At 32.0% G+C, this 26,316-nt stretch overlaps 2 protein-coding genes across 2 annotated transcripts in view; one reads left to right on the top strand and one right to left on the bottom strand.

Annotated features, from left to right (window-relative positions):
• LOC118189293 (uncharacterized) overlaps positions 1-16,826 on the bottom strand; it is a 31,682-nt gene extending 14,856 nt beyond the window's left edge. Inside the window, exons 1-2 of the mRNA XM_085816008.1 lie at positions 16,432-16,826; positions 7,263-7,313 (exon numbers count right to left, since the gene is read on the bottom strand). Of these exons, the coding sequence (XP_085672134.1) occupies positions 7,263-7,313; positions 16,432-16,728 (348 nt within the window). The 5' untranslated portion in view covers positions 16,729-16,826. The remainder of the gene's footprint in view (positions 1-7,262; positions 7,314-16,431) is intronic.
• Positions 16,827-16,934: 108 nt separating this feature from the next.
• The window catches only part of LOC118186665 (uncharacterized), a 90,488-nt gene continuing 81,106 nt past the window's right edge, over positions 16,935-26,316 (top strand). Inside the window, exon 1 of the mRNA XM_085816007.1 lies at positions 16,935-17,724. Within this exon, the coding sequence (XP_085672133.1) occupies positions 17,038-17,724 (687 nt within the window). The 5' untranslated portion in view covers positions 16,935-17,037. The remainder of the gene's footprint in view (positions 17,725-26,316) is intronic.

Genomic DNA, 26,316 nt, shown 5'->3' with positions numbered 1-26,316 from the left:
GAGTAAATATTTTCTTGCTATTGTAGATGACTATAGTAGATTAGTAACAGTGTATTGTATGAAAAATAAAAATGAATCATTCTACAACTTTAAGAATTATCATATGCAAATGGAAAGACTGACGAATAGAAAATTAATAAGTATACGCACCGATAACGGTGGGGAATTCTGTAACAGACAATTCGAAGGGTACTTAGCCGAAAATGGAATTAGTGTTGAACGCACAAATGTGTACACCCCAGAAGAGAACGGTGTGTGTGAACGTTTTAAATGAACGGCATTAGACGCAGTTAAAGCTATGCTTAATGATGGTAAAATGGGAAAAGAATGGTGGGCAGAAGCTCTTGGCTGTTTCATACATACGTGGAACAGAGTATGTCATAAAAGCAACCGAACCCCTTATGAAATGTTCCTAAATAGAAAACCCAGTGTTGTTTATTTTAAAATATTTGGTTGTAAAGCCTATGTTGGCGTGCCAAAACAGATTAGAAATAAATTACAAATGAGGTGCAAAGAAGGAATCATGGTAGGATATGCGAAGGAAACTAGGGGTTATAGGATATGGCTGCCAGAAGAACGCAGTTTAATAGAAACCTGTAATGTGAAGTTCGATGAAAAACTGTATGCAGCAAATGGCATCCTGGAACAGAAATCAAAACCTAAATTTAAAAGACTAGAGGAATCTGAGCTATTAGCAGAATCAGATGAAGAGCAGGAAATTTCTAGAGAAGAAATAAAGTTGTCAGATGACAAATCTACTCCAAAAGAAGTATCAGGCTTAAACTGGCAAAGAAAAGCAGTTAAAAGGCCAGATGGAACACATACAGACATATATTATTATGTAGAGGGAACAGACACCCGTTTTAGATCGTATAATGATATTGAAAAGTATTGTGAGGCAAGAAATATTAAATTTGAAAAAAATAAGTTTGATTTTAGTGAAAAAAACGAATACTCGGGGAAAGTTAATTTTGTAGAACAGGAGACTAGCTCCGTGTCTGAAGATGCAAATTCAGCAGAAATTGTTATCCCACAAAATTTTAAACAAGCACGAAAATCAGTAAATGCCGAAGAATGGGATAAGGCAATGAAAGAAGAAATCAACACAATGAAGAAAAGAAAGGTTTGGGAATTAGTCGAAAAGCCAGAAAATAAAACTATGATAGGAAACAAATGGGTCTATATGCTAAAAAGAAATGAAAAGAATCAAGTGGTTAGATACAAAGCACGTTTAGTAGCACAGGGATTCAGGCAGAAAAGAGGTGAAGATTTTGATGATGTTTATAGTCCTGTAGTAAATTTTTCAATCATAAGAATATTTTTCACTATCCTGGTATGTTTATATGGATGGACTAATTGTCACCATATAATATAATAAGCAAAATCGGCGGGTTGGCCGAGTATTATATATATGTATGCCAGTATCGGCGAATGTTCTTGCTCTCTTGTGTTTGTTATGAGTTAGCATAATGCTAGTTTTCTTTCAATCAAATGGTTTTAAATGTAAAGGCTACAGTGTTAGCTCTTTTATTAGATGTAAAGAACGCATATTTATATGCAAACCTAAATGAGAAAATATATATGACCCAAGCAGAGGGATTTATCGAAGAGAAAAATAAAGTGTGTTTATTACACAAGGCCATTTACCGTCTACATCAAAGCGGCCGTGAATGGTTTTGTGAATTTGAAAGTACTTTAGAAAATCTACATTTTAAGAAAATACAATGGTGTAATTGTGTTTATAAGCGTTCAAACATAATTCTCTTGTTATATGTAGATGATATTGTGATTTTTAGTAAAGATCAATATAGTATAGATAAAGTAATTTCACAGCTGAGTAAGTTTTTTGATCTTAAAGTATTAGGCAAAACTAAAACGTTACTTGGAATTGAGTTCTTAGAGAATGAGAATGGGGTTTTTATACATCAGCAAAAATATATCGAAGAAATTTTTTAAAAATTTAAACATTTTCAGATACCAATAACTTCACTTCCCATAGCTAAAGGCATTATTCTTACAAAATTAGATTGTCCATCTACAAGTGTAGAAATTGCGGAAATGCATACATTACCCTTTAGAAATCTGTTAGGATGTTTAGTTTTTGTAGCTAACAGAACAAGGCCTGATATTACATATGCAGTGAATATCTTATCACAATTTCAGGAGAATCCTGGAATTAGACATTGGGAAGCATTGTTGAAATTGCTTGGTTATCTCAATAGTACTAAATTATATAAGTTAAACTTATCGAAGATTAAACATATAAATTTATATTGTTATTCAGATGCTGATTATGCAAGTAATAGAGATGACCACATGTCCATGGGAGGATTTATATTATATTTAGATGAAGTACCGGTAATCTGGAAAACTGTTAAACAAAAATGTGTAAGTTTATCAACCATGGAAGCGGAGTATATCGCCTTACCTGAAACAGCGAAGGAATTAATGTGGAAGAAAATGTTTTACAAGATGAAATTTTAAAGTTTAATTTAAGAGAGTGTAAACTATTTTGTGATAACAAGTCTGCCATTGATTTTTCTAGATCGCCAATAGAAAATCGCCGAACTAAGCACACAGACGTAAAATATCACTTTGTTAGAAGACTAGTAAATGACGGAGTGTTTGACCTTGAATTTATCACCAGTAAATTAAATACTGTGGAGTTATTTACAAAAGCAGCGACTGCTGTTAATTTAAGAAAGTTTTGTTTAGATGTTTTCAGTGTTTAAAGACAATAAGTGTTTTCGTAGAATTTAACTATGAACTTCTGTGCAAGTTTTGTTTTTGTCTTTGCATGAGGAAAAGAGGGCCATTTGTTGGCTTTAGTTTTCCACATGCAAATTTTGATCGGAGGTAAGCTAACGTGGTTGCCGCTGATTGGCCGATGACGTCAAAATCGGTGGGTTGGCCGAGTATTATATATATGTACGCCGATATCGGCGAATGTTCTTGCTCTCTTGTGTTTGTCATGAGTTAGCATAATGCTAGTTTTCTTTCAATCAAATGGTTTTAAATGTAAAGGCTACAGTGTTAGCTCTTTTATTTTGTTTACGGAATAAAGCATGAATTTTATTTAGAATAGTCTTAGCTTTATTTAAGGGAAGCAAAATATGCTTTGCCTTTATCACCACTGCCAACAAATGTAGTATTTCATCTCGATGTACTCAGTCTTTGATATGATTTAAATCAAGTTCCTCGTCATTATAATTCACTTCTGATAGTGAAGAAAGTGATACAGAGGTTATTGAAAACGAAAAAATTTCGATTGACGAATTAGTCGGTATTCTCGACACAGCAATTATAGGACTCGAACAGCGGAACTTTGTAACTAAACAAGAAATTATGTCTGTTTAATAGAATTAAAGAGAAAGTATTATCACATGAAATGAAGCAACTTAAACAACTTACATTGAAAGAAATGTTTAATAAAGTAAACAAATAAATATTAAGCTTTTACTTTTTGTAAATTTTGATACCCTTTAGATCATAATTGTTCTATATTTCATAAATTATGGTTTCATATTTTTAATTTTATAATTTCTGCATGCCATATTACCAGATTTAAACTGATGATCTAATCCGGAAAAATCACTAATCCAGAATCGCCGAAGTCCCGACGAGTCCGGATTAATGACTTTTGACTGTAATAGTATTACGAGCTCTAAAATGGCTTTACAAATCTTTTACTTACTAAATTTTCACAGGGAGAATTTTTTTTCTTAAATTATAAAATAGTCTGGTTACTTGTGCTTTCCAGTCAGCTGAATGTCGGATAGTCCAGCTTTTACTGTATTGTCATTCCCTATTTCTTTTATTATCATATAATACTGTGAAAGTTTGGTACCGAAAGTTCAAGAACATGGACCATGACATACAAGAACCAGAGTACTCTGACCAGCCTACCAATGTTGATAAGGTTCACCTGCCAGACCTTGTGGAAGAAGATCAGTATGCAACCACTCAAAAGCATGCTAAGGAGTTAAGACATTGGTGCCATGTCAATTAGTCGTGCTATGAATTGCATAAACTTGACGTACAAGTTCAATTGATGGGTGCCGCATGAGATGACTCGAGATAACACAGACTCAAGTAGATAAGGACGGGCTTGCACTAATCTCCTTGCAACCAAATCATCCCTTGTGATGAAAAATGGATTTACTTCAACAATACAAACCAAAAAGAGGGTTGGTCTGTGCCGGGTGAGCACGTTGGCAACGTCACATAGTGCAATTTGACTAACAAAAAGATTATGCTTTGTATCTGGTGAGATGCTGTAGTATTATCCAAAAAGAGCGTCTCAAAAAAGATAAAACCCTCAACAGTAAGGTGTACAGCAAGATGCTAGTACATGTTGATGCTGCTATCAAGGAAAAATGTTGAACTCAATTTCAGCACAAAAAGGTAATATTACATCAAGATAATGCAAGACCACGTGTCTCTGTATTGGACTCTTATGGGATCGGGTAGAGTAGACTTTAAGGTACCCCTTGTATTATGGCGAAGTTGTTGTTTGATTTATCACCAAGTTGTTGTTTCATTTATGGTAGCCTGAGTAGTTGAATGCTATGGAAACCCTATTGTGACATAATCGGATGCATGATTCTGGGAAATTTTGAATCATGGGATGTTTTGTAAGCGTTTTTGTGGTGTGTGTTGGTTTGATTCTTTAGACGGCAGAATGGCCGAATGTAGTAAGATTAATTTGAAGTTTCTGCATGGTTTGGAGCAAAAGGGGAAAAGAGCTTTAATTGACTGGTGTGTCAATGAAGGTTTACTTAGTAGCCATTATAAGTGTCCTGTATGTAGGAAGGATATGCTTCTAGTCGTAGTAGTAAAAACAGTTTAGATGGATTTGAATGAGTTTGTAGGAAGAAAAATTCAGATGGTCACTAAGTGAAGCGTTCGATCAGAAAGAGTACCTGGTTTGAAAAAAGTCATTTGAGTACGATTGATATTTTGATTTTTACGTGGCTCTCGGTGTACGAAGAGAACTCGAAAATCATGGTAAGTGAATATTTGCTTTTGGTAGTGCTTAAATGTACAACATGTTTTTCTTTTTTATGTTATTTTATTGTTTGGTTTAAAATGCATTTTACTGAGATTATGTATTTTTTGTTTGCCTATATTGTAGAATTTGGTGCTCCTTTGACTTTTTAAGTGAAAATATATCGAAGTGTACATTGACAAAGTAAAGGGAGTGCGCAATGCAAGTTTGTGCAATTTTGGGATTTTTTTTTTTTTTTTTACGTGAAAATAGGTTGACGTGTACATGGACAAAGTTAAAAGAGTGCGCAATGCCATTTTTTCGCAATTCGGGGATTTTAAGTGAAAGTAGGTCAACGTGTACATGGATAAAGTCAAAGGAGTGCGCAATGCCATTTTTGTGCAATTTTTTTTTTTTTTTTTTTTAGTGAAAATAAGTTGATGTGTACATGGATGCCGAGTTTGTGCAACTGTTTATCTTGTTATTTTGGCTTTGTGTAGTGGCGCGCTTCGCAAGCCAAAATAATGAGTCAAAGAATTGCTCAAAATTGGTATCCATGTACCGCTAAAAATCGCCAAGGGGTACCCTAAACTATACTTTTACCATGGGATCTTTTGTTATACCTACCATATAGCCAAGACACTGCTCCTTCGGACTTCTAAATTTTTTCATACCTGCAGCTACTTGCTGGTGCTATACAGTCAAAAGTCTTTAATCCGGACTCGTCGGGACTTCGGTGATTCCAGATTATCGATTTTTCCGTATTATAGATCATCAGTTTAAATCTGGTAAGATGGCATGCAGAAATTATAAAATTAAAAATATGAAACCGTAAATTATAAAATAATGAGCAATTATGATCTAAAGGGTATAAAAATTTACAAAAAAAGAAGCTTAATATTTATTTGTTTACTTTATTGAACATTTTTTTTCAACGCGTGCATGCGTAAAACATACCTTATGCATAGCCAAAATTAGAAAATTGCAACCAGAAAACTATTTGATTTGTATTTGTGATATTTATAATGATGAGGAATTTGATTTAAATCATATCAAAGACGGAGTACATTGAGATTAAATACTACATTTAGTAAGGAATTATAAGCAGAATAAAGTAAAAACATCTGCCCTGAAGATAACGATAGTGCTGACAGAACAACTTCCAGTTCATTGTGTGCCGCGACGTCCCCCCCCCCCCCCCGCGCAGAGCAGCATGAAATTGATAAACAGATTTCGGAACGGTTAGATAAACAAAGGATATGCCTTTATCCATTTTTTGTAGCAATTCGTTTTTTGTTTGATGGACATCGAAACATACTTTCGTTTTCTAGATCCTTTGGGAGCTCCAGCATCGGAAATTCTATCTGACATAATCGAAAGTTCAAGCTTACTTTTATAAAATTGCTCTTACAGTCTGCAAAAAATAATAAGCCGGATCCAATTCGAAGATTAAGGAACAACGCAATCATCAACATTAACTGAAATAGATAATTAGATAATTTTAGCTTATACCGTCCATTATACATTAAACGCGCACGCGAAAACGTATTCTGTGCTTGCGCAGTCGCATATGCGCAGTTGTAAATGTCTTGCGTGCACGCGTAAAATGCCTATGCGCTTGCGTCAATGTGGCGCATGCGCAGAAAGATTTTAGCTTTGAGACCCGGATTATGGGTGTCCGAATTAACGACTTTTGACTGTATTTCATTCTGCACAGGACATCTGAATTGAGGTTGATCTGTTTTTGGACTCACAGCCACTAAGTTTCTGGGCTGAAGGCTTTAAAAAACTATCAAAATGTTGGCAGAAAATCACAGATTTGGTTGGTGATTACTATCCACACTAAAGGTACTGCTTTCATGTCTTTTTTTTTTTTTTTTTTTCTTCTTAACTTTATTAAGAATGTTTTTTGGCAGAAAACTTTCGTTACAACCAGATCTACCAACCAGATATACAACTGCGATTGGTAATTAATAATTACTACTTGGGGTACTTTTATATTATCCTGCCATCTTGCCAAGCAGAGCGATTAAGTGCCGATTACATGTGGTTTAGAACTTTGCAGTAACAATTCACACCTATTACCGAAAATTCTGCCATTGGTCAATAGGAACATACATAAGTAAGTACCCTAACCCTATTTACACATAGAAAGAAGAATCTTTAACAACCCTTTTTAACTAAATTTTTGCAACAACTACACAAAACCTATTAACAACATTTCATACATTAACTAATTTAAAGCTAACAAATAATAAATCAGTATTCAGCATACCTGAGTCTCCCATCTGAAAGGTGCAGAATGCTCATCACGCCAACTACAACCCTAAAAATATAAATGGTAAAAGACAAAACCCTTATGAGATAATAAAATGAATTTTCAAATAACATTATAAACACTTTATTATAATTCATGTTAAAAGAACCAAATGGGCTCTAGTGTAGAATTGAGTGCACCTTCAATTAGTGATAATTTATTTATTTATTTATTATTTTTTTTTTTTTTAAATTTTGGCGATGAAACCTCATTTTTGGTTACCATGATAGTTTTAACTTTGTTTTAGCTTCCTGATATTTTTAAATGAAAATAGATTGATGTGTACATGGACAAATTTAAGGCAGTGCACAATGCCTAGTTGTGCAATTCTGGGATTTATTTTAAGTGAATATAGATCGATGTGTACATGGACACAGAGTTTGTGCGGCTGATCTTTGGAATATGGTAACTGGTAGTTTGGCAACATTTTGGAGGCAATAAAGGTTACTACCTAGGACTTTGGTAATAATGTGAGAAGTACTCAGTTCCGATTACGCATTATTTTGTGTGAGGGAAATGAGAGATCATGAGATATGTCATGTGACATTAATGGACGAATTACAGTTCTTTAATCGGAAAAGGGGAGGGAATTTGGAAAACTGTAGTACTATATTATTTTGTATTACGCTTCGTTGTGTGAAATAGTGGAAGTGTGCGTGCCACGTAATGAAGATTCTGAAGATTAGGTAAGTTAGTATTTTTAATCATTTGAGGATATTATTTTTATGCATTGTTCTAAACGTAAGGAGTAAATAAATTAGTATGATATTATTGGAAAATTGTTATTAGCAATGATTTAGTTTAAAGTAATTAGGATTGTAATCTAATTTTTATTAATTTAATGTATGTGCTTATTTATATTTTAAGTAGTGTTTTTTAATTTAATTATATTTTAATTTAATGATCGTGATTTTGTGAGTTATATGTTTGTAGTATTTTGGAATACGTTTGAGTAGAATACGTTGAGTATTTTCATGCATTTTCGTGAAATTTTTCTAAATTATGAGAAAAAAGCAGTGTACATGGATATAGTGAAGAGTGTGCGCAATGCCATTTTTGTGCAATTCTGGGATGTTTTTTTAAGTAAAAATAAGTCGACGTGTACATGGTTTAGTGATATTTTAATAAAATTATAATTATTATGTGAATTTTATGTTTGTAGGAATTTGGTATACGTTTCAGTTGAAGTAAACGTGCATGGAAGTAATTTAAATATTTGACACTAAGTATTTGTAACCATTTGTAGTGTTTGCGGTATGAATTCGTTGGTGACGTTTATAATATAATAGATAATTTAGAAGTAAAAGTTTTTGGATATTTTATTCGTGGAAATGTTCATCTTTGGAAAAGGTATATACTTTTGCGATCATTTAATTTCATATATAATTTTTACCGGATTTAAAGATTCACAAAATTTTCATGCATTTTCGTGAAATTTTTCTAATTTATGAGAAAAAAGCAGTGTACATGGATATAGTGAAGAGTGTGCGCAATGCCATTTTTGAGCAATTCTGGGATGTTTTTTTAAGTAAAAATAAGTCGATGTGTACATGGTTTAGTGATATTTTAATTAAATGATAGTTATTTTTTTAATTTTATGTTTATAGGAATTTGGTATACGTTTCAGTTGAAGTAAACGTGTATGGAAATAATTTAAATATTTGACACTAAGTATTTGTAACCATTTGTAATGTTTGCGGTATGAATTCGTTGGTGACGTTTATAACATAACAGATAATTTAGAGGTAAAAGTTTTTGGATATTTTATTTATTTTATACATGGAAATGTTCATCCTTGGAAAGGGAATATACTTTTTCGCGATCAGGTAATTTCATATATGTGCTTTTTACAGAGTTTAAAGATTCACAGAATTTTTTGCATTTTCGTGCAAATTTTTGTAATTTATGAAAAATAGCAGTGTAAATGGATAAAGTTAAGAGTGTGTGCAATGACATTTTTATGCAATTCTGGGATGTATTTTTAAGTAAAAATAAGTCGACGTGTAAATGGTTTATGTGTATGTGCTATTCTGAAAAACGCGCAAGGAGTTTGCGATTGTGCCCTTTTTCCCAATTTTGCAGTTAATATTTGTCATGATTAAGCAGTTTTGTTACATAAAATTTCTAGCATAAGTGTAATTCCGCTAGTAGATTGTTGGAAAAAGTGTTCAGTAAATAAAAAGAAAAGAAACATGTCTTTACTTCGTGAAGACAAAATGGCGGTGAAAAAAAAAAAAAATAGAGGGTTGCTGTAGCAGAGTTGGTCGCCAAATTTTCGCCAAAAAATCGCCAAATTACCATAATTCAAAGATCAACCGTTTGTGCAATTGTTTGACTTTTTATTTTGGTTTTGTATAGCAGCCATCTTGAAATTGTGTCGTCCTGGACGGTTATTCTACGCTACGAGAGTCGACAGCAAGTTGTGGGCCGCCAGATGTCACTGCTAGTGAAAAACAGGTCTGCCCGATATCCTATATTCTCTGAGTACGGAAGTTGTAGAAAGCGCGCAAAAAAGTGTTGCCGCGTCGTCAATCAGGGTTGTGCAGTTGATGTACTAAGTAGACAATGGCTTTGTATATGTTTTCGCCGCTGATTTTTTTCATATTTAAACGAAGAATACAGTCGTAGATCTCTGAATTGGTGGTGAATTTATAGAAAATATGTTGATACTTTTGCTCTGCCAGAAGGTGTTTTCATTGCGTATTTCAGATTGCCAAAATTTATAGTTATTTTAATTTGCGATGAACTGATAGAGTATTTGGAGCCACATTCAGAAAACAAGAACACAGTTTCTACTGAAAGAAAGGTTATTTATACTATTCCTGAAATTATAGATATAAATTGTTATTATATGCTTTAAAAATGTAAAAGCTAATAAGTTTATTAAGCACATATAGACATTCAATAAGCTTCTACTCCATTTATGTACAGCAAGAATTACATTTATTTTAAAATCTAACAGTTGAATACCTTACGAACAATACTGTACACAAAAAGGAATGTCGTTCATTATTACGCAAAATGCACACTACTGTAAAATAAAAGTTTAAAAAACAATTATAAAACTATAAAATAGCTTTATAATATTTTTTCAGTAGCAGTACTACTAATAGTGCGATACTTTTAAAAATAAGTTTTAGCTCAGAAGGGCTATTAACTTCGTTTTGCCATTTTGTAGCGTTTCACTTTTCAAATCGTTGCCACTAAATATCATCGCACTGTATTACATTTAAAGAAAATTAAATAATGAGAAATCTGCATAAATGTATGAATGTTTCTCGCACTGTGATAAAACAATGGTACCTAGAGCCATGAAATTTTGAATAAAGTAATCCTCCATCCTAATATAGGCATCTTGGAGGCCAAAATTTGGAACTGGGAATTTGTTTTATTATCTATTTCATATTCTGTAAAGCATTTATGAGTGTTTGATTAAGAAACTGAATGATTTCAAAGCAAGCAATGACAACATTGTACGGAAAAAAAAAAAGAGGAAAAAAACATTTTGATCTCTAGCGCGCGAAACTATGTATCGGAAATTCTAAAGATATGCGCTTTTTAAATTATATGATTTTGCTGTTGAATTGAATTTTATGGTTTAAATGCGAAGAACATGATATTTAATAAATAAAGGTAACATGCAAAAAATTCAAAAAAACCGGCCTTTTGTGAGTAATATAAAATCTGTAAGCTTTCAGATTTTTTTTTTTTTCGTGTGTGTGTGTGTGTAATTTTATTACGCTTTAAAATTGGTTTCTAAGGGAGGACTTTCTGAAGGAAACTGACTTGTATACACATTACATACGGGGAAAGCCACGAAAACGCCGATGCATGCAGCTCCTTCGTAGGATTCGAACCTCGGACCAAATTACCTGCGTTCAGCGACTCTACCGCTCGGCCACTGGTTGGCTTATTAGCAGAATTATACTGTATTATTATTTTATTATGCTATAAAGTAACAATGCTATAAGACTGAGACATACCTTTAGAATTTTCGATACAAACTTTCGTTCGCTAGAGACGAAAATGTTTTTTTTTTCCTCTTTTTTGTTCATGGAATAGTACTTTTGTAATCCATTAGTATTAAAAAATCATTGTTTCTTTGCAAACTTAAAAAAAAAGATACTGTTCATAGCAGAGTTTTCCTTTTTATATTGTAAAAGAGATATTGATTATTATTAGTTTTCTATTTAATGTGTCAAAAGGCTGGTTTGACAAGGACTTCAACTGCAGAAAAATATTTAAAGAAACAGTGCGAATCTCGAAAAAAATCACCTTCAGTATATTTAAAAACACTGATAAATTTATAAAATAATCTGAATTAATATAAAAGATTTTCTTATATGAAATTATCTAAGTGCATTCAGTTACAATATTATTAATGCGAATATCGTTTTGTGTAAAGAAAATATTTTTTCGCGCTAAATTAATTAATGTATTATTTATTTTGAGCAAAAAAAATAAAAAAAAAAAAAAAAAAAGCACGAAAATCCGAGTTTAAATTATCGCGAAAAGGCAAAGAAACGTTTTGTTAAGAACGATTCATCTTAAACCATGTTCCTCAATTTCCTATACACGTCGTACATCAGTATATTAAGATTATTTTTACTTTGGTACTTGCATTGTGAAAATAATATTACTATCTTCTAATTATTTTCACAGAATAAAATCTTTTGAGAAGGAAGAATATTTTAAATAAGCAGTTTATATATATATATAAGAAATTAAAATAACAGCAATGTAATATTAAAAAAAAGAATTAGTAATTGTGTGACAAAAATTACAATACGAATTAATCACACATACAGAATAGATTAGTATAATTTTGGTATATATTTTATATTGAAAAAATATTTTCTTTCATGTTAATTATAGAATAAATTATTTAAAATAAAACATTTTGATGCGTGTTTGATAGCTGAATGCAGCAGCAATCAGCCGTACTGTAATAGCGAATGAATTTTAGCCCTTTTCTTGAAAGAAATAATTTTCATAGAAAAGAAAAGAAAAAAAAAGGAAGAAATATTTTCTTTCTAATTTCTTACTTAAAGAAATATTTTTCTACCATTAACTGTAAAATAAAATGCGTGAAAACAGCTTAATGTTAGCATATTAAAAAAAAAAAAAAAAAAAAGAACTTAGTTTGCATTTAGATTGTAATGCAAGTTAATCATATTATAAATTTAAATGAATAGAATTGTTTATTTCTAAAAAGATTTGAAGTAAGCTTAATTCATTTACTCTTATCTATTTACCGTTGCTTTCATGGTATCCCATATCACTCTACATTTCTTAGTCCTAAATTCCTGCATTAACTTTCCTCTTAAAAAACGGGATCCTTAAAAAACGGATAACATAGCAGCATATTCTGCTGCGTGTTGGCCATAATACTGTTTTGTGCCATTTTTTTCAAACTACAAATGCAGCGTGTGAGTTAATGAAATAATGAGAGAATATTCCTAGAACTTCAACCAGCGCGCGCTATAAATTTCGTCACTCGTCTGTACTGTTTTTGGTCTAAAGCTCCTTGAAGCCTTGTCCCCTTTCAGTAAAGTCAAATGGACCCACCCGCCCACCAACTGAGGACCACAGAATGGCTTTCTCCGATAAGTTGTGATGGGTTGTCCATGCCGGTTTTTTTGAGTCAATATTGTTCACTCAAGTTGTAGACAGATCCAGTGATCATAGAATAGGCGTCCTGGTGCCGATCTTGGCGTCAAAAAACAAGGGGCACCCAATTGTAACCTTTTACCAAAGAATATAAAAATGGAATGTTTTTACTTTATAAATCTCTACACATTCAGAAGACTGATGGATTTCCAAGGCCACGGTTGTTTATATCCGAGCTACTTTAAGGCTGATTTGCTACAACCTCTGGCTCATACATGTTTTTAAGGGCAATTTAGGGAAAAGTGCAGAATTGCTCACTGCTTGGCACGTTTTTAAGAATTGCACATACTAGGTATCCATGTACACATCGACCTATTTTCACTTAAAAAAAATCCCAGAATTGCACAAAAATGGTGTTGCGCACTCCCTTGATTTAATCCCTTAACTTTATCTATTTGTACATCGACCTATTTTCACTTAAAAAGTCAAAGAAAATTTACAAAAATCCAATTCTTCTTACTCTTGTAAAACGCGCTAAACAAACGCCAAACAAATAAGTGGGGGATGTTGCACTTTAGCCAATTTTATACTTTTAGTATTTGACATGGGTTTTCATCCACAGAGAACCCGTTGGCGCTTCGGGAAAGAACCCATTGGCGCCGTTACATTTTTACTCGCCAAGCTTGCGGCTCATCAAGGATGAGCCGAGCCGTAAACGTGGTTTTTAGTGTATGTAAATTCAAGTTAGCAGACAATGGTAGTAAAAATTCACAGATAATATGTATGTAGATGTAAAACTAACAGGTTAAACGCGATATACGAAAATAAATTTGTATTAAATTCAAGTTAGCACAGAAAACAATGTATTAAGCATAACGGGAAGTAGAAATTCATTTAAAAAATAAAAATTAGTATTTTTATACTTACGTTTACATTATACTTATATGTATTTTCTCTAATTCATATAGAATACTAATATTTCTATTACAAGTGTCATTTTTCATTATTAAGTACTTGGCCTGTTGATTGATGTATTTCGGTAAGAGCCATGCCCATGTAATAAATTAATGAATGCATGACCTTTAATACATCCATTTTACATAGTTTTCAGTATTTTTTTTTTTTTTTTCAAGTTACTTGCGTACAGCTTAAAGCATTTTACGTTGCAACAAATACCTGTCCTTTTTCATAATATATTTCACAATACAAATAACCTTCAACAGTAATGAAATTTTCTTCAGTAGCATTGTTAAGTTAATAAAACTAGAACTTTATACATTTAAAAATTATTTTAGGATTTGGAAACCTCATGGTTCTGCATGCTTACAGCTGTTAATAATTAAGAACATAATGTGAACAGCATGTTACAAATTAGGGTTGATCTTTACAATATGGTAACTGGTAGTTTGGCGACATTTTGGAGGCGATAAAGGTTACTACCTGGGACTTTGATAATAATGTGAGCAGTACTCAGTTCCGATTACGCATTATTTTGCGTGAGGGAAATGAGAGATCATGGGATATGTCATGTGATATTAATGGACGAATTACGGTTCTTTAATCGGAAAAGGGGGGAAATCGGGAAAAAATGTGGAAAGTTTGTATTTAGCTTTATTCTGTGTTGTGTGAAACAGTGTTGTTTAATTTTTGGATCCCATGGCCCTAACTAAAGTGAATTTGAAATGGGTATTTAGGCATTGTGATAAAGAGAAGTTTGCTTTTTATTTAGTGGAGGAAGTACGGAGGAAAAATTTCGCAGAAAAAAATTTTTCAATAATTTTATTGAATGAATTAGAAAAGTGTATCCGCCACGTAATCAAGATTCTGAAGAAGATTAGGTAAGTTAGTATTTTTAATTATTTGAGGATATTATTTTTATGCATTGTTCTAAATGTAAGGTGGAAAGGAATTTGGTATTAATGGGAAAATTGTTATTAGCAATGATTTAGTTTAAAGTAATTAGGATTGTAAGGTAATTTTTATTAATTTAATGTATGTGCTCATTTATATTTTAAGTAGTGTTTTTGAATTTAATTATATTTTAATGAAATGATAGTTATTTTGTGAATTTGATGTTTGTAGGAATTTGGTATACGTTTTAGTTGAAGTAAACGTGCATGGAAACAATTTAAATATCTGACACTAAGTATTTGTAATGGTTGCGGTATGAATTCGTTGGTGACGTGTATAATGTAATAGATGATTTAGAGGTAAATGTTTTTGGATATTTTATTTATTTTATATGTGGAAATGTTCATATTTGTAAAGGGTAAATACTTTTTCGCGATCAGGTAATTTCATATATGTTCTTTTTACCGGGTTTAAAGATTGAGAAAATTGTCATGTATTTTCGTGAAATTTTTCTAATTTAAGAGAAAAAAGCAGTGTACATGGATATAGTGAAGAGTGTGCGCAATGCCATTTTTGTGCAATTCTGGGATTTTTTTTTAAGTAAAAATAAGTCGGCGTGTACATGGTTTATGTGTATGTGTTATTTTGAAAAACGCGTAAGGAGTATGGTATTGTGCACTTTTTCCCAATTTTGCAGTGAATATTTGTCATGATTAAGCAGTTTTGTTTGATAAAATTTCTAGCATAAGTGTAATTCGGCTACTAGATTGTAGGAAGAAGTGTTCAGTAGATAAAAAGAAAAGAAACATGTCTTTACTTCGTGAAGACAAAATGGCGGCGGGGAAAAAAAATAGAGGGTTGCTATAGGAGAGTTGGTTGCCAAATTTTCGCCAAAAAATCGCTAAGTTACCATAATGTAAAGATCAACCCAAATTAGCATTCACCCCTCCCGCCATATTTTCTTCCTTTGATCCCGAACTGAGGAGCCTAGAACCGGCATCTTTCGACAAAAACTTCTTTAATTATGCAAAAATATTTCTATCTATTCGTTGTTAAAAAATTCAGAAAAAAAAAAAGGTTAAATCCTAGTATACAGTGCAGCCTTGGCGTGACTTTGAAAATTATCGCCAACACCAAAAATGATCCAAAGAACGTCTATATATATATATATACTATACACACATAGTATATGTATATACACACATAGTATATACTTTGTTATGTTTAACTGTATATTTTCTTTGAATGACCCGTTAACTACTCATCGTATATGTCCCGTTTTTACTGCTCATCATAAAGTCGCCAAATCCCGTGTGCACCGGATAATAGGATTAAACCAAAATAACAATAAATAAGAGAAGAATAATATAAATCTCCAAATGCGAACAACGACAACCTTCGCACATGCGAATAAGATGAATTAGCTAGGTTACCATGTTTGAACTATTATCGCCAAAGTTGGCGATGTTTACATTTACCGGGATCTCTGCGGAAGTGCTTCCCTTAACATAAAGCATTCTGGTTGCATGCCATCAACCAATTTATACCATAATGTTGCGTAAGAAATTACTCATAAAATTTTATGAAATCCATTAGCTAAATGAGGAAACTTGAATATTTTTTAAAAATAATACACCAGTGAATGACAGAGAAATATAAAACTTACAAATTGTCTACCAGAAGAAGTATCTTCGTCCACTATGATCTTTTCGCCAGGTCTGGTTCGAAGTACTGGAAAATAATCAACATCAACAGATTTTACAGGAAGGTTTTTATATTTTTCTTCAGCCTCTGGTTTCACTATTGCCTGCCACAATATGTCAGACTGTTCTTCAGGTGGTAAATTATCCCACACTTCATTATACTGTTGCCGTGAGCTGATTATATCAGCCATCATTCTGCTTGATGTAGCATTAAGAGTAACAAAATAAGATTCTAATTTTTCCCTCACAACACTAGACATGGCGAAAACTAAAATATCCTTGCGTACAAAACTAATTAAATTATAAGACACAACCCACTCGACAGTTCAGTGTCAGTATTTTTTGTTGCACTAAAGGATGCGTCTTAATACACGTTGGACGAAAACACAAAATTGGTTAGTGGTTTGATTTTTTTCATGTAAGAAGGATTGAAACTTCTAAACCTTTGTGTAAGAAAGCGTGCTTTGGACTTTGTTGTGTTTTGGAAGAGTACTGTGCCGCGAATATTTGAATATGTGTGCGAAATGACATCTGTTTGATAAATTTCTTTTGCAAAGAAATCTGAAAAAATGACGTCAATGCAATTAGTGTTTCTCTTTGACCTTAACGCGTTTAACAGTGTTCAATTAAAGTCTACAAGGGAACTAAATGAAAATTTACAAAGTTTACGATTAACTTGTTTACGATTATTAACTTATTTTTCAAATGAAGTGCGTACTTTGAGATGGGGTTTTAAGTTCTTTGACAGTTGTGGCTCGTTAACTCAGGCTATGGATAAATTTACATATCAAAATTTTTCTTTGGAAAATTTTGAAATTCTTGAAAATGAAATATGTTTAAGGTATCAAAGACATGTTTCTTACTTGGAAGCATTAGCAGAATCTGTTCAACGGAATACTACGTTAGCTTCCAATATGCTCTCTAGCAATCAAAATGAACTACAGAAACCATATCCTATTAAACTATTACAATTAGCATTAACACAAATTCTTTGTGAGTACCATTGGGAAAGTTTTGATGTAACTTCACCAGTTAGATCCACTAATGAACAAATTGAACGAAAAAATTATTTGTTTTTTGTCACAAAGTGTACAGAAACTGTTGAAGACTTCAAATGCTACTTTGGAGTGAAGCATGTACCTGTGAAAAATTCTCGAATCCATTCGCTATTACTTTCTCCATCATTACATAAACAACTCTTAGGTAGAGCAGGCATACAGTGGGTATGGCTAAGTACATCAAAAAATAACTTTTTAGTAAGTTGTGTTTTTTTTTTTTTTTTTTCATTTTTATTTAATGTAGTTTATGTTGAAGTATCTTAATTCAAAGAATAAACAGGTCCTTTTTTTTTTAAGAGGCTCTGCTGGTTTACGAATTAGTAACGAAAAAGGAACATTCTGAGAAAACTAACTGAGACTTTAAACTGCAGTTCTTCTCTTAATCTAAGATACCTTCTGTTTTTTTTTTAGACTAAATTAATTTGTTAATTCTGTAATAAAATGCATACTAATTCAAACTGAATTTTTTTTGTATTATTATGTTAACCGGCATAAAGCTATTTTTAGCAATCTGTAAAGGTTTTTTAAAAATATTTTTCACATACATGAAAAGAGTATTTACTTGTGTTCATAAATGGAAAGTAAAACATGCATATTCAAAAAGTCCTGTTTTAACATTTATTTGGCTGATCTTTAGAATATGGTAACTGGTAGTTTGGCGACATTTTGGAGGCGACTACCTGGGACTTTGATAATTATGTGAGCACTACTCAGTTCCGATTACGCATTATTTTGTGTGAGGGAAATGAGAGATCATGGGATATGTCATGCAATATTAATGTACGAATTACGGTTCTTTAATCGGAAAAGGGGGGAATTTGGAAAAATATCTGTGGTATATTATTTTGTATTAAGCTTCATTGTGTGTTGTGTGAAGTAGGGTTGAATAATTTTGGGATTGTATGGCGCTGTCTAAAGTCAATTCTAGATGTGATAAAGAGAATTTTGCTTTTTATTTAGCAGAGGAAGTGTGGAGGAAAAATTCGCAGAAAAAAATCATTCAATAATTTTATTGAATCCATAATAAAAGTGTATCCACCATGTAAGCAAGATTCTGAAGAAGATTAGGTAAGTTAGTATTTTTAATTATTTGAGGATATTATTTTTATGCATTGTTCTAAATGTAAGGTGGAAGTAAAGTAATTTCGTATTATTGGGAAAATTGTTATTAGCAATGATTTAGTTTAAAGTAATTAGGACTGTAAGCTAATTTTTATTAATTTAATGTATGTGCTTATTTATATTTTAAGTAGTGTTTTTGAATTTAATTATATTTTAATTAAATGATAGTTATTTTGTGAATTTTATGTTTGTAGGAATTTGGTATACGTTTTAGTTGAAGTAAATGTGCATGGAAATAACTTAAATATTTGACACTAAGTATTTGTAATGCTTGCGGTATGAATTCGTTGGTGACGTTTATAATATAATAGATAATTTAGAGGTAAAAGTTTTTGGATATTTTATTTATTTTATAGGTGGAAATGTTCATATTTGGAAAGGGTATATACTTTTTCGTTATTAGGTAATTTCATATATGTTCTGTTTAACGGGTTTAAAGATTCAGAAAATTGTCATGCATTTTCGTGAAATTTTTCTAATTTATGAGAAAAAAAGCAGTGTACATGGATATGGTGAAGAGTGTGCACAATGCCATTTTTGTGCAATTCTGGGATTTTTTTTTTAAGTAAAAGTAAATTGACATGTACATGGTTCAGTGATATTTTAATTAAATGATAGTTACTTTGTGAATTTTATGTTTGTAGGAATTTGGTATACGTTTTAGTTGAAGTAAACGTGCATGGAAATAATTTAAATATTTGACACTAAGTATTTGTAATGGTTGCGGTATGAATTCGTTGGTGACGTGTATAATGTAATAGATGATTTAGAGGTAAAAGTTTTTGGATATTTTATTTATTTTATATGTGGAAATGTTCATATTTGTAAAGGGTAAATACTTTTTCGCGATCAGGTAATTTCATATATGTTCTTTTTACCGGGTTTAAAGATTGAGAAAATTGTCATGTATTTTTGTGGAGAAAAAAGCAGTGTACATGGATATAGTGAAGAGTGTGCGCAATGCCATTTTTGTGCAATTCTGGGATTTTTTTTAAGTAAAAATAAGTCGACGTGTACATGGTTTATGTGCATGTGTTATTTTGAAAAACGCGTAAGGAGTATGGTATTGTGCACTTTTCCCAATTTTGCAGTGAATATTTGTCATGATTAAGCAGTTTTCTTAGATAATTATTGTTATTTTGAAAAACGCGTAAGGAGTATGGTATTGTGCACTTTTTCCCAATTTTGCAGTGAATATTTGTCATGATTAAGCAGTTTTCTTAGATAATTATTGTTATTTTGAAAAACGCGTAAGGAGTATGGTATTGTGCACTTTTTCCCAATTTTGCAGTGAATATTTGTCATGATTAAGCAGTTTTCTTAGATAAAATTTCTAGCATAAGTGTAATTCGGCTAGTAGATTGTTGGAAGAAGTGTTCAGTAGATAAAAAGAAAAGAAACATGTCTTTACTTCATGAAGACAAAATGGCGGCGCGAAGAAAAAAATAGAGGGTTGCTGTAGGAGAGTTGGTCGCCAAATTTTCGCCAAAAAATCGCCAAGTTACCATAATCTAAAGATCAACCATTTATTCTTTTCAGATATGAATGTTATTAAAGTTTTTAAAATTATTTCAAGTTCATATCAAACAAGACAACTCTTTTGAACTAAGTATCTATTCTTTCAGGTTTAATCCTAGTATATAGTACACCCTGGATTTGGTGATATTATGATGAGAAGTAAATGCGTCATTTTGGTGCTGGCCATAATTTTATCTTCTATACTTAATGATGCTTTATATCAGGGTTTCTTAAACTTTTTTCAGTCGCGACCCACTTTCTATCACTGAGATTTTTTCATGACCCTCAGGACCCCATAAGTATTGTGCAAATCCAACAAACGCGTGAGTGAAACTGTCAATTTTTTAACTTGTACTTTTAGGTCATTAACTTTAATTTCTAACTCTAAGACATAGAACAATGTGAAACTTTTAAATAAGTAACAGACAAAATGAAAACATCACGTGCAAATCAAGGAAAATGAACGTTTATATTATAAAAAGAATGCGTCAAAACGTTTTCATTTTTTCTTTGTCTGTATTGTCTTATCTTTATCCATTTTCAGATACATTGTGTAAAAATATTTGGTAGTTGTAAAATTATTATAAGTTAAAGAAATATCAAAACTGAAAAAAAATTTGGCACCCCACATCCTCCTGCAGCAGGAAAGTAAGAAAGGAAGAAGTGACCAAACCGACATTAGAAGTGAAGCACCGCTCCGAAGCTTTGGTCTCCAGATGGGGTTTTCTGTTTACATTCAGAAGCTTGCTTGACAGTGCTCTGATAGTATTTCAACACACGACAGTTCCATACAAATCGAAAAACGGGACACTTCTGCATAAAAGAAAAATTCCTAGTGTGATAGATAATAACAATTTGTATAGTTTAGTGACATTTACGTAAAAATCACGTCTTATTATTTTTCATTAACTAATAACAGCAATTTTGATTATGAATTTGTTTTATAAAATTCTAAGCTGTTGAACTACAAAATTATAGATTTTAGCAAAAATGTAATGCTTAATGAAAAATACCTCACCGTACCTTTAAAATTGTATACATCTTTCAATATGATTCTTGATACAATATTCGCTACTTTTATTTTATGTTCCAAATGCCAAATGTTTTAAATAAAATAATTTTTTTTTTCACATTCGCATATTATTGTAACATGTACTTTTTTAAAATTAGTGTAAATTACTTTACTCGAAAAATATAGTGAATGCACAGAAATTAAAGATTTCCACATGCGGGAAATGAAAAATAGTATTTATGTATGTGCTTGCAAAAAGCATGTATCTGCATTTAACAAAATACATAAATATTTATTAAATTATTTATAAATGTATTCGAAATGAAGGATTTATTCATTCATAAACAACTGTGAAAAAAATCTAATTATTAAATATATCTAAGTTTATAATGATTATTAATATTATCTAAATATATAGTAACCTTAACATTAAATTGTAAACATAAATTGACATCCTGTTGACAAATACGTTATGAAACTAGTTGAGCAAGAATTGTTCGTACTCGAAAGCAATCTGTTAAAAGGTATTGTAAAGCAATTTCTAAGAGATGCGTACTTAAGAAAGTAATAAAGAAGAGTTTTGGAATATGTATTGTTGAAATTAAGGGTAAAAAAATCTGATATGTATAATTAAAAGAATTATTCCCCTTACATTTTATAATAACTCTGTTACAGGTTTTAAATAATATTTAAAAAATAATCCTTATTTTATTCTCTTTCAGAAACATTCAGGGAAAGTTAAGTACTATATAAAGTATTTCGCTATTAAAATAAAAGGTGCTCTAATTTGAAATGGACTAAATAGAGCATTATTTATAAATTAACTCATATTTTTCGATTTAAAAGATGCCTCAGAAGCTGAAAAATCATGTCATATTTGAGAAAGTATTTTAGGAAGAAGCTCTATAAATAGAAAAGATATAATGCATAATTTTAATATTAGTAATACAATAAACTTTGTTCTTAATTTTTGTAATACTTAACCAAATAAAATTGAATTACCTTAAAATGTCTTTCTAATGTAATTAACGAAAACTTGAGGAAATATTTCATTCAAATGAAACCATTCTGAGCAAACTGTTCTATGATGTGGAGCTGTGTTAAAACCGCAGCTCCACATTTTATTCCGTTCAGAATGAAATGTTGTTTAAAAATGTATTCTTTTCATATACTTAGGACTCTGAAGTATTGTAGAAAAAGAAAATATATACATTTATATGCATATTTACGCCGTAATTACAAAATATTTACATCCAATCGTGTCAAAACCCATTGAACTTAATGGTAAATTACCTAATGTTTTGGTCACCAATGAAGGGATCGAAAGTACTTCAAAGCAGAGTATGGGGAAACCGGTTTAGAGCCACTCCATCTAACTTCCTACCTTGATGTGCTGCAGGTCCCACAACCCCCAGTTTAAGAAACCTTACTTTATACAGTCAAAAGTTGTTAATTCGAACACCCATAATCCGACCTCAAAGCTACAAACTTTCTGCGCATGCGTCAGCACGTAAGATTTTTACGGCTGCGAATATGCATGTGCGAATGCGCATAATACGTTTACGCATGCGCGTTTAATGTATAATGGACGGTATAAGCTAAGCTAAAATTATCTAATTCAGTTAATGTTGCAGATTGCGTTGTTCCTTAATCTTCGAATTGGATCTGGCTTATTATTTTTTGCGGACTCTTAGAGCAATTTTATAAAAGTAAGCTTGAACTTTCAATTATGTCAAATAGAATTTCCGATATATATTTACTAATATGTAAAGGATCTACAAAGCAAAAGTATGTTTCGAAGTCCATTAAACAAAAAGTGAAATTGCTGCAAAAAATGGATAAAGGCATATCCTTCATTTCTCTAACCATTCCGAAATCTGTTTATCAATTTCACGCTGCTCTGCGGTGGGGGAAATGCCGCGGCGCGCAATGAATTGGAAGTTGATCTGTCAATCTATCCTTATCTTCAGGGCAGATGTTTTTATTTTATTTGGCTTATACAGTCAAAAGTCGTTAATCCGGACTCGTCGGGACTTCGGCGATTCCGGATTATCGATTTTTCTGGATTATAGATCATCCCTTTAAATCTGGTAAGATGGCATGCAGAAATTATAAAATTAAAAATATGAAACCGTAATTTATGAAATAAAGAACAATTATGATCTAAAGGGTATGAAAATTTACAAAAAAAAAAAACCTTAATATTTATTTGTTTACTTTATTAAACATTTATTTCAATGTAAATTGTTTAAGTTGCTTCGTTTTCTGTGATAATACTTTCTCTTTAATTCTATAAACAGGCATAATTTCTTGTTCAGTTACAAAGTTCCGCTGTTTAAGTCCCGTAATTGCTGTGCCGAGAATACCGACTTACTTGTCAATCGAAATGTTTTCGTTTTCAATAACCTCTGGGTCACTTTCTTCACTACCGGAAGCGAATTATAATGACGAGGAACTTGATTTAAATCATATCAAAGACGGAGTACATCGAGATGAAATACTACACTTAGTAAGGAATTATAAGCCAAATAAAATAAAAACATCTGCCCTGAAGATAAGGATAGTGCTGACAGATCAACTTCCAATCCGCCACATGAAATTGATAAACAGATTTCAGATTTCAAAACATACTTTCGCTTTGTAGATACAAATTACATATTAGTAAATATATATCGGAAATTCTATTTGACATAATCGAAAGTTCAAGCTTACTTTTATGAAATTGCTCTAATAGTCTGCAAAAAATAATAAGCCGGATCCAATTCGAAGATTCAGGAACAACGCAATCTGCAACATTAACTGAATTAGATAATTTTAGCTCAGCTTTTACCTTCGTTACACATTAAACGCGCATGCGCACAAACATATTCGCAGCCCTAAAGGTCTTACGTGCTCTCGTAAACGCCTGTGCGCATGCGTGAACGCGACGCATGCTCAGAAAGTTTGTAGCTTTGAGGTCCGGATTATAGATCATTCCGGATTATGGGTGTCCGAATTAACGACTTTTGACTGTAATTCCTTACTAAATGTAGTATTTCATCTCGATGTACTCCATCTTTGATATGATTTAAATCAAATTCCTCGTCATTATAATTCGCTTCCAATAGTGAAGAAAGTGACACAGAGGTTATTGAAAACAAAAAAATTCCGATTGACAAATTAGTCGGTATTCTCGACACAGCAATTATAGGACTTGAACAGCAGAACTTTGTAACTAAAGAAGAAATTATGTCTGTTTATAGAATTAAAGAGAAAGTATTATCACATAAAACGAAGCAACTTAAACAACTTACATTGAAAGAAATGTTTAATAAAGTAAACAAATAAATAATGAGCTTTTTTTTTGTAAATTTTGGGTACAACTCTGATATACGCCCTAATTTCACCAAATGTGGCAATATGTGTTCTGCGCTGGTTTTTGGCACAATTGCTTGTTTTATAGCAACCCTGTTGACGTTGAACAATCTTTCGCTGGAGCTCGTTGATTCACGTCTGTGTCTGAGAAGATGGGAGGGAAAGATAAAATGGTAGACGTTGTTGAATTGAAGTTCGGCAAAAGGAAATATCATTGTGGCCATCATGTTGAGGGGTAGTGGGTATTTGGAGGTGTGGAAAGAGGGTCTGGGAGATTACTTTTAATGGCTGTGCATGATAGATGTAGGGATTTGTGATTTTATTTATTTGTGAACCATAGTATGAATTTTCTGGAGTGTGTCTGGCTGTCATGTAAATACGATAGTGATTACGTGGCGGCATGTTAAAGGCGGTATGAAATTGTTATTTCTGCTGCTCGAAAAAGCATTAATTTATGGTAAATGCATTTTATTTTATTCTTGTTCTTATTTTGTAGAATGTTATGTTCATTGGTTATTTAGTTTGAATTTCTGTCGTTATTGCTGTTTTTGAAACAGAACGCTGTGTACATGGTATTATTTGAAATTTATTGTTATTATGTTATTTTATAAAAGAATCCATGTAGCAAGGTGTGCATAGATCGTAGATTCATTCCTTGCCTAAATTGTGCAATTCGTAGATGTTTTTTTAAGTTTAAACAGGATGCTGTGTACATGGTATTCTTTGAAATTTATTGTTATATTAATATATTAAAGCGAGGTGTGCGTAGTTCATAGATTCGTTCCTTGCCTAAATTGTGCAATTCATAGATTTTTTTTAAAGTTTAAACAGGATGCTTTGTACATGGATTCTTGTCAAATATTTTTGGTTAGAAACTTTATGTTTTTGCTATCTAAATTTTTTGTTTTTGTTTCAGATTTTTAGTTTAAATTGTGTGTTCAAAGCGTAGGTTTTGCATGTGCGAAAACCGCGTTTTGGGGACATTTTAGGCTTAAAGTTCAAAATATAGAAAAATATTTAGATAGTAATATGGCAGCGTGAAGTTTCTCGCCAAACATTTTTGGCGAGAAATTTCGTGACTTGAGGGCGCATATCAGAGTAGTTCCAAATTTTGATACCCTTTACATCATAATTGTTCTTTTTTTCATAAATTACAGTTTCATATTTTTAATTTTATAATTTCTCCATGCCATCTTACCAGATTTAAACTGATTATCTATAATCCGGAATCGCCAAAGTCCCGACGAGTCCGGATTAAGGACTTTTGATTGTATTAACTGTAAAAGGTAAAAGAGTTGACTTCTTGGCCGAAACTAAGTGTGTATTCTTACACATAAGGCCTGGTTGTTGTGTGTGTCCACCTCCTTATTTCACGGATGCTTTGTTATGAGAAGGCTAAATAATCCATGGTTTCAGCCATCCGCATTAAGAAGCAAGTGTCTGACTATTTTGCTGAGGGGTTGCTGGGGACGGAGGACGGGGATACTTGGTGTCTAACAAAGGTAAAGCAGGTGTATGTCCCACGCCCTCCACTATCTTAAACCACAGCTCCCAAGACCCAGGAGGTCTGCCTTGGGAATGCATTGATGCTGGGGCAAGAGAAAAGGCATTTCAAAATTCAATTTTTAGACTACAGTCAAAAGTCGTTAATCTGGACTCGTCGGAACTTCGGCGATTCCGGATTATAGATCATCAGTTTAAATCTCGTAAGATGGCATGCAGAAATTCTAAAATTAAAAATATGAAAAAGTAATTTATGAAATAAAGAACAATTATGATCTAAA

The sequence above is a fragment of the Stegodyphus dumicola genome, chromosome 4 (assembly GCF_044657685.1).
Source record: "Stegodyphus dumicola isolate Sdum_Otavi_A_Nest chromosome 4, ASM4465768v1".
NCBI lineage: Eukaryota > Metazoa > Arthropoda > Arachnida > Araneae > Eresidae > Stegodyphus > Stegodyphus dumicola.
The sequence above is the reverse complement of the archived record's forward strand: the minus strand, read 5'-3'. Positions and strand labels throughout refer to the sequence as shown.